Genomic DNA, 8,763 nt, shown 5'->3' with positions numbered 1-8,763 from the left:
CCTGGACACCCCATCCTTCATGCAGAATTCACGCGACAGGAAGGGCGAGTGAGACCGTTTGGTTTGAAGTGGCAGCCAGCAGCCTGCCGGGGAAGTTTGAACGGTGGCTGGATTGGAGCAGCCGAAATGGCGGGTTAAATGAGGATTAGGAGCCCATCTGCCACTGTGCCAGCTCCCTTATTAGCTTCACTTGCTCTCAAAGCCTCAAGAAGAACCACTGTGCCAGCGCTCTGAACTGGCTGAACGTCATCATATTCGTGAACGGTGAGTTCTTTGATCCATCGCCACAGACCACACTGCATTTTCCGGCCTTCAGTTTCAAGGTGTACTTCGGTTACATGAACAGTTGCCATGTTCTGCATGATGATGTGCAGAGACCATGATGGCTGTGGTTCATGAACTGGGCAATCCTCTGCTTGGGTTTGAGAAATTCAGCAGCAATGAGGTTGATTTGGTAAGTGCACTGTGCACCGGCTACGACACTGCAAAAATTATATTCATTGGATTGGATTCTCATGCATGCATTGTGCGGATACAGGAAAGTCTGCCCCTGGAAGAGGTTTTCGAGCAGCTCAACACATCCCGCGGCGGGCTTTCGTCGTCAAATGCTGCAGAACGCCTGCAGCTGTTTGGTGCGAACAGATTACAAGAGAAGCGTGTGAGTTCACCATTTTGGATCCCCATTATTTGCATCCTGAATTCCTGTTATATTTTCCCCATGATCCCTTTTCCTTTTATGTATGTTTTATGGCAGGAGAATAAGGTCCTGAAATTCCTCAGCTTCACGTGGAACCCTTTGTCCTGGGTGATGGAGGCAGCAGCAGTCATGGCATTGGTCTTAGCGAATGGCGGCGTAAGTTCTCTGACGTTCTAAAATCTGGTCTTTGACTTCTGGTTTACCCGACAAGTCTCGGAAAATGTTACCTGACATACTAGTTTCAGTATCGGCCACATGATATAAAACTTCAGCATCTTCATCTACCTTTTGCTCAGAGCCAGGGTCCTGACTGGGAGGATTTTCTTGGAATCGTCTGTCTTCTGATTATCAACTCAATCATCAGCTTCATTGAGGAAAATAATGCTGGCAACGCCGCTGCAGCTCTCATGTCTCGCCTGGCACTGAAAACAAAGGTTTGTATATAAACAAAAACTGTAGTATTTCAGTCAGATCTTGCTGTGTTCATACATGGGTGTGATGTGATCTTCAGGTTTTCAGAGATGGGCAATGGCAGGAGCTGGATGCTTCTATCTTGGTACCAGGAGATATTGTCAGCATCAGGCTTGGTGATATCATTCCAGCGGATGCACGCCTGCTAGAGGGAGATTCTGTGAAAGTTGATCAGGTAAGTACCCAATTCACTTTAGCAGCTAGTGTTTCCATATAGCAGTAAGGCTGGAGCTGCTGGTATGTTTGCTGGGTCAACATGTCAGCTTGATTGATCTGCCCAAGTGGTTTTCCTTCCACAATGCAGTCAGCTCTAACTGGGGAATCCCTTCCGGTAACCAAAAGGACCGGTGATCAAGTGTTTACCGGTTCAATCTGCAAACATGGAGAAATTGAAGCTGTTGTCATTGCAACCGGCATCCACTCTTTCTTTGGAAAGGCGGCTCATTTGGTGGACTCCACAGATGTTGTTGGCCATTTCCATAAGGTGAATTGTCAGATATTCACAATATGATCTAGGGTATTGAAACTCTAGTTGCCCATGAATGCCTATGGTTTAACCTAGCCCTACAACTAAAATTTCAGGTTCTAACCTGTATAGGGAATTTCTGTATATGCTCTATTGTGGTAGGGGTAATTCTTGAGGTTATTATCATGTTCCCAGTACAGAACCGGTCATACCGAAATGGAATCAACAATGTGCTTGTTCTTCTGATCGGTGGGATACCTATCGCGATGCCGACCGTTCTGTCAGTCACTCTTGCAATAGGTTCTCATCATTTATCTCAGCAGGTGTTCTTGGGGCATTGCTGTCATCTTTCTTCAGATAATATTTAGTTGCTAATGCATCATTTGTCCTTAAGTTTGTTGTACCATTTTGCAGGGTGCTATCACTAAAAGGATGACAGCCATTGAGGAAATGGCAGGAATGGATGTTCTGTGCTGCGACAAAACTGGAACTCTTACTCTCAACCATCTTACAGTCGACAAAAACCTAATCGAGGTAACTTCTATGATAAAATAAAAAGGTACAGTGTATTTGCTTTGGTGATAATTAGCTCAGCTGATTCATCATTCGTTAACTTCAGGTGTTCAGTAGAGAAATGGAAAAGGACATGGTAATTCTTTTAGCTGCAAGAGCCTCAAGAGTGGAAAATCAAGATGCGATTGATATGGCCATCATTAACATGCTAGCTGACCCCAAAGAGGTTCTGAATTTCTAAGCACGTTTGCAGTGGTTCATGGATGATATCTGTTCCTTTTCTTCCCTGAATGACGGGGTCCTATCTTATCTGCTATTCTGGCCTTGTCAGGCACGCGCCAACATCACTGAAGTTCACTTTTTTCCGTTCAATCCTGTCGATAAGAGAACAGCTATAACATACCTTGATTCCAACGGCAATTGGTTCCGGGTTAGCAAAGGTGCTCCAGATCAGGTACTCCTGTTGCAACTCTGCACTGTATCCCAGTGCATTAACCCCAAACCTTCATACAGTTGTTTATACGGGTCTGTCAAGATTCAGAGCTCCTTTGTTGCTGTGGCGACTAAATGCTACCCTTCAGTTATCTCAACTTCTGATGTTGTTCATCTTCAGATCTTGAATTTGTGCTACAACAAAGATGACATTGCTGAAAAGGTGCAGATTGTAGTCGACAGGTTTGCTGAGAGGGGCCTCCGTTCACTTGCAGTTGCTTACCAGGTACCACATGGAATTCAAGCTAGCAGATTTTGTTGGTCATCCCTGCAAATTGAACACAGAAGTATCAGTTGCTACTTCCTAACAATCACTCTGTGACTTGTCTCAGGAGATACCAGAAAGATCAAGGCACAGCCCCGGTGGGCCATGGATCCTCTGCGGTCTTCTGCCGTTGTTCGATCCGCCGCGGCACGACAGCGCCGACACCATCGTCAGAGCGCTCGATCTTGGCATCTGCGTGAAGATGATCACCGGTGTGCATGCACATGGCCATGAACTTTGTTCTCTGCTAGTTTCTGTAGCGTGATGGAAAGAACCTGAGCGGCAGCTCCGTCCGTCCGTGCAGGTGATCACCTGGCCATTGCAAAGGAGACCGGCCGGCGCCTGGGGATGGGCACGAACATGCACCCGTCGGCGTCACTGTTCGGCCGGCGCGAGCGCGACGGCGAAAGCGCCGCGACGGTAGTCCCCGTCGACGAGCTCGTCGAGAAGGCTGACGGGTTCGCCGGCGTGTTCCCGGAGCATAAGTACGAGATCGTGAGGATCCTGCAGGGGAACGGCCACGTGTGCGGGATGACGGGCGACGGCGTGAACGACGCGCCGGCTCTGAAGAAGGCGGACATCGGCATCGCGGTGTCCGACGCCACGGACGCCGCGAGGGGCGCGGCCGACATCGTGCTCACGGAGCCCGGCCTCAGAGTGATCGTCAGCGCCGTCCTCACCAGCCGTGCCATCTTCCAGCGCATGAAGAACTACACGGTCCGGTTCCCCTTTCATTCAGTGGCCTGGCCACGCAAACGAGACAGAAAAATTCAGTGGTAAAACTGGCTCATTAACCTGTTTCATCCCTGCAGGTTTATGCTGTGTCCATCACCATACGGATAGTGGTAAGGATCATATAGTAGTATATCAACTTGTGATACTCAACTCTTCCAATGCAATTTGCAACTCTGACCCCTGTGCAAACAGCTGGGATTTGTTCTCTTGGCATCAATATGGGAGTACGACTTCCCTCCGTTTATGGTTCTGATCATAGCCATACTGAATGACGGTGATGCATCTCTGAATCAGTCATCTCTTCTCAAAATGACTGCATGATTGCTACATGAGGTTGATGGATTTGGAATGTTCTCTGATCAGGGACTATCATGACAATATCGAAGGATCACGTGAAGCCATCGCGAAGGCCAGATAGGTGGAAGCTGAACGAGATATTTGCAACTGGCGTCGTCATGGGAACCTACCTAGCATTGGTCACGGTGCTCTTCTACTGGGCAGTCACAAGGACCACATTCTTTGAGGTAACATAACATTTGCAGCATCCAGAGCTGAAGATATAATATATATATTAGATACACCGATCGACTGAAGATCTCTCTCTATTTGCAGACACATTTCAAGGTGAGACCTCTCAAAGGAAACGTCCAGAAGATCTCGTCGGCGATGTACCTGCAGATCAGCGTCATCAGCCAGGCTCTGATCTTCGTCACACGCAGCCGTGGTTTGTCTTTCCTCGAAAGGCCTGGAGCTCTGTTGATCTGTGCTTTCGTCGTAGCACAACTGGTAATTCTCTGAACCTCTGGAGAAGAAGACTCAAGACTTAGCTGTACCAGAGTTTAGCCTATTAATTCATGTCATTTCAAACGCCTTCAAATAAAGATTCAGTGAAATGCTGCTTGCCACTCAAGTTCTTGATCTGCAGGTGGCCACCCTTGTCGCCGTCTACGCGACAATCAGCTTCGCATCGATCAGCGCCATAGGATGGCGCTGGGCCGGCGTCATATGGCTGTATAGCCTGGTGTTCTATGTGCCACTTGATCTGATCAAGATTGCCGTCCGGTACATCCTCAGTGGTAAAGCATGGGACTTGCTGTTCGACAGGAAGGTACTGCACTGCACAGTCGTTCTTCTTGCTCCCCTCGTTCAGAAATCAGAAAAAAAAAAAATCGTTCATGGATGCACTGTTCATGGTTCAGACTGCATTCACAAGGAAGAACGGCATCTGGAAGGAGGACCGGGACGCCAGATGGGCGCTTTCCCGGAGAGATGTTCAGCGGAGGGCTTTCTCTGATCATCTCCTCAGCAGCTCAACACCATCTTCTAGGACTAGGATCTCAGATCAGGCGAGGTGGCGCGCCGAGATAGCCAGGTAAAAGAGCCGTGGATTGACCGATTGGGATGGGAGATACGATTTTCATGCTGGGGCAGTGACAAAGGCAGGAAACTGAATGAGAATCCGGAACAATTTGTTTGCAGGTTGGGAGAGAGGCATGCACTGAGAGCTAGCGTGGAGTCTATGATGAGGCTGAAGCGTGTGGATTCTCACGTCATCCGGACTGCTCAGACAGTCTGAGCTGCTAGCTGCTTTGAGCCTTGAGGTGGTGGTGTTTTCATCAGAGTAAAATAAAAAGGCCGTAGTTCCCCCGAAACACTAGCTTGAAACTGGTTTTCCTTTTTATAACTTATAGATATTTTCACGAGCTCTATGTATTTTATTTTTATCATATCTCAATCTATCTATAGATTTTTTTTGGATTTTTAGAATCTTAGAGCTATTTTCTATGGTTTAATAAACTTATAGAGTATTTATCCATTTTTAACTGAAAAAGAAGAAAACCACTATCAAAATCACTTCAAACCAAGACAGGGAGATAATTCAAATGGCTTTGAGAGTTTACGGGGCAAGATGTCCAGTTCAGAGTTTGAGAAGAAAAATCAGGCTACGATGATAGTTTACGATGTAAACTTGACTTTTTCACAAAACAATAAACAACACCTAGTTAGCTTATTGTACTAGGAAATAGGACAATATATCTTGTTATCACCAGGGGCGGATCCAGGGTCTTGTGGGAGGAGGGCTCATCTTCCCCTTCTTCCTCCCACTCCTCTTCTCCTTCCTCCTCTTTATCCATGGCTACAAACTTAGAGGAGCTTCAAGGGGGGCTCCACAAGAAACATGGGGGTAGGGGACTAGAGCCCTCCAGCCCCCACATTGAATCCACTCCTGTTATCGTATTATGAACCAATGGATCAAAATTCATATGTTTAATCCTGGCATTCGGCCTTTGGTCAGAAACCAGATAAAGAGTCGAACTCTTGGTGGAGCTGCATTCTTCCAGATGAAGGTTGAGGCCGGGTCATCGGGCTGCCCCTTTGCCTTCAGCAGCTTGTAAATGGTTGATGTGTCCAGCTTATCCGGTGATCGACTGAAAGGAGATAGGCGTCTGTCCGGATGTGCAGAGAGGGTCGTTTGATGAACGATCTCGATCAGCAGCTGCAGTTCCTGCTGAGCGTGTGGGGACAGACGATTAACGAATGCCCCATGAAGGTTGGATGCAATTGCCTGCTGAACGGTGTCTTCCTTTCTTGTGCAATGGCTATATAATCTCGGTAAACGATCAGCTAGAGCATCATCCCCATTCCAAACATCGGTCCAAAAAAGAGTGGTGCTGCCATCCTCAATTTGAACTGTTGTGATTGCTCGATACAGTGGTAGTAACGATCGCAGCAGTTCCCAGTGATTGCCGAGGTTGTCGCAGCGCATATTTGCAATGTCTGCTCGCTGCCTGATCCAAGCAGCCCAAGCAGAAGACTGTGCGCAATGTAGGCGATGAATGAGATTTAGCAGAAGCCAAATGTTCTAGGTTCCAAACCGCGCAGGAACAGATATGCAGCCTGTTCGCTTGTTGGTTTCAGCCAGCCCAAACCAGTCAGCCAACAGTATTTTTCTCTCACAGTAAACCAGTACCAGTCAGCCCAAACCAGCTCAGAAACCAACCAGCGAACAGGCCGATGGTGATAAAGGGTCTCCCTGCCGTAGACCACGTTTGCAATTTATCCATCTTCCCGGGCATCCGTTTACCAGTATTGCCGACTTAGGCCCGTCTTTTTTAGCTTATTTTTTCAACCAAAATAATATTTTTCTTTCACAACAAATCAACCAAAACAGTGTTTTGACTTATTTTTTTCAGTGAAGCAAACGGGGCCTGCATCCAACTACACCATAGCTGGTTGAAACCTCTGGCTTGTAAGATTTGGTTCAGCCCCTCCCAATTTACTGTGTCAAATGCCTTTGGAAAATCTAACTTGAGAACAAGGGAGGGTAGTTTCCTTGTAACGCCCCAACCTAAGAAGACGGCTAAGATTCACTCTACACATTGAATAAACCATACCTGTTAATTAACTTTCTTGTGCTTTTGTCATCGCTTCACGCAAAAGGTTCGAACTGGAGTTAACAGCTTCCCAGACCAAGACTTTTAAGTTGGTTTGATACCCCTTCAGGTTCCGATGTGGGATTAAAGTTAGCTCTAGGAGGCTATTAACTCCGGTTCGAACCTTTTACGCGAAGCGAGGACGAAAGCGCAAGAGAGATAATTAACAGGTGTGATCCATTCAACGTGTAGAGTGGATCTTAGCCGTCTTCCCGGGCTGGGGCATTACAAATGGTATCCAGAGCCAACTCTCGCTGTTTAACGGACATATGGCTCGGGAGCTCGGACAGGTTGCACATGTGTCGGGTACCATAGAACGGGGTACCCCGAGCGTACACCAAAAGAGTCACTTAAATCCCATCAATAACGAAGCCAGAAGGTAAGCCATGGGTTCATTGCCGGCCCTATCCGAGCCCACCGGCTCTCCGCCCCGCCTGAGGCCTCGCACGGGAGGTCTCGACGCCCTGACAAAATCTCCGCCTCGTGCGAGGCCTCTCGCGGAAGGCCTCGGCAAGGAGCCCAATCTCCGTCTCGCCCGAGGCCCCGTGCGTACAGCCTCGAATGAGACAGCTATTCTCCGTATCGCTCGAGGCCGGCTTGACAACAACCCGTCGCTCTCGCCTCGACCAGTCTTCCCGACAGCATGTCACGTTCTATTAATGCGTCAACCACTCCCGCAATCTCAGCCGGACGACGGCTCGACACCACAGAGTGGCCGACGGGATAAGAAGTCTCATCAGCGCCATACCGGCTGAGACAGGGCATGGCGGGGGTTACCGTCCACTGTATTCTGGCGCTGTTCCCACGATCAGCGCCCGCACCACACTGTGCCCCGTAAACCCCGCCCCGAGGACAACGCAGCATGGGAAATCTAGCCCGGGTCATCATCGCCACCGAACCAGTGTACCAGATCGACCGCTCCCTCCGGGCCTCGGCACTCTGCGCCAGGGTCTCGGCTATCTCGAGACTCACATCTACCGAGACCCCCCACCGCGGTTCAGACTCGGCACCAACCAAGCCTCGACCTCGCGCGTAGTCAATCCACAGCGATCCGCACGCTGACCGCTGTGCCCGCCCCGAGGCAGCCCTGGAGCTCCCATGACGCACAGGATCAGATGTGACCAGCACGTCACCACAGCACTCCAAGGATGGACCACTCCGATGACCACACCACCATAGGAACAGTCTATAGGGCTCGGACACACCGCCTCTGTTCACACGACGCCGTATAGTTAGCACATGTACTACCCTTGTCCTCCCTTCAAACTATAAAAGAAAAGGACTTGGGCCATTTCGGGAGGACAGGGACTCACGAAGAACAACACCCTGTAACACGCGTACTTCCCCACCGCCTAAGAGCAACGTCTCAAGCAGCCCACATCACTCCTCGCCGAGACCTGGGACTAGCTTCCTCTCTCACCTAGCTTGTAACCCCCTACTACAAGCACTTCGGTGCAAGGAATACAAGATCGATCTCTCAGACTGAACGTAGGGCACCAATTACCTGAACCAGTATAAGCCTTGTGTCTCTTTGCATCACCATCCGGGATTGAGAACACGCAGCACAAATTCACTAGTTGGTTGAGGATCCCCTGGTCCAAAACACCGACGGTTGGCGTGCCAGGTAGGGGCCTCTGCGTGTCAGTTTCGTCATCCCAACAAGTTTCGAATGGCAGACCTCGTACGACCG

General features: G+C 49.1%; 1 protein-coding gene across 4 annotated transcripts; it reads left to right on the top strand.

Moving 5' to 3' along the window:
• Positions 1 to 200: 200 nt before the first annotated feature.
• Positions 201 to 5,466, top strand: LOC136551229 (ATPase 10, plasma membrane-type-like). 4 transcript variants are annotated; one of them, XM_066542821.1, is made up of 21 exons: positions 201 to 264; positions 375 to 454; positions 539 to 658; positions 755 to 853; positions 994 to 1,131; positions 1,209 to 1,343; positions 1,473 to 1,652; positions 1,835 to 1,957; positions 2,049 to 2,168; positions 2,254 to 2,373; positions 2,479 to 2,601; positions 2,761 to 2,865; positions 2,972 to 3,116; positions 3,209 to 3,621; positions 3,717 to 3,749; positions 3,832 to 3,913; positions 4,003 to 4,163; positions 4,252 to 4,425; positions 4,565 to 4,747; positions 4,839 to 5,011; positions 5,119 to 5,466. In XM_066542821.1, exons 2-21 carry the CDS (start codon positions 380 to 382, stop codon positions 5,213 to 5,215), a joined length of 2,799 nt encoding a protein of 932 aa, XP_066398918.1. In that variant the 5' UTR covers positions 201 to 264; positions 375 to 379; the 3' UTR covers positions 5,216 to 5,466. The 4 variants fall into 4 exon arrangements, with proteins under 4 accessions (XP_066398918.1, XP_066398910.1, XP_066398903.1 ...); XM_066542813.1 differs by having other exon boundaries at positions 1,000 to 1,131; positions 1,751 to 1,957; positions 5,119 to 5,465; XM_066542806.1 differs by having other exon boundaries at positions 1,751 to 1,957; positions 5,119 to 5,465.
• Positions 5,467 to 8,763: the final 3,297 nt, after the last annotated feature.

This window comes from Miscanthus floridulus, chromosome 1 (genome assembly GCF_019320115.1).
Source record: "Miscanthus floridulus cultivar M001 chromosome 1, ASM1932011v1, whole genome shotgun sequence".
Lineage (NCBI taxonomy): Eukaryota > Viridiplantae > Streptophyta > Magnoliopsida > Poales > Poaceae > Miscanthus > Miscanthus floridulus.
Note: the sequence above shows the minus strand (reverse complement) of the source record. Positions and strands in the feature narration are given on the sequence as shown.

Excerpts from the sequence above, each read along its gene's own strand:
- LOC136551229 (XM_066542806.1), top strand. The coding sequence starts at position 380 with ATGATGGCTGTGGTTCATGAACTGGGCAATCCTCTGCTTGGGTTTGAG. Across the intron at positions 3,117-3,208 it reads CTGCGTGAAGATGATCACCG|GTGATCACCTGGCCATTGCA; the intron begins GTGTGCATGCAC and ends CCGTCCGTGCAG. Across the intron at positions 4,164-4,251 it reads CAAGGACCACATTCTTTGAG|ACACATTTCAAGGTGAGACC; the intron begins GTAACATAACAT and ends CTCTATTTGCAG.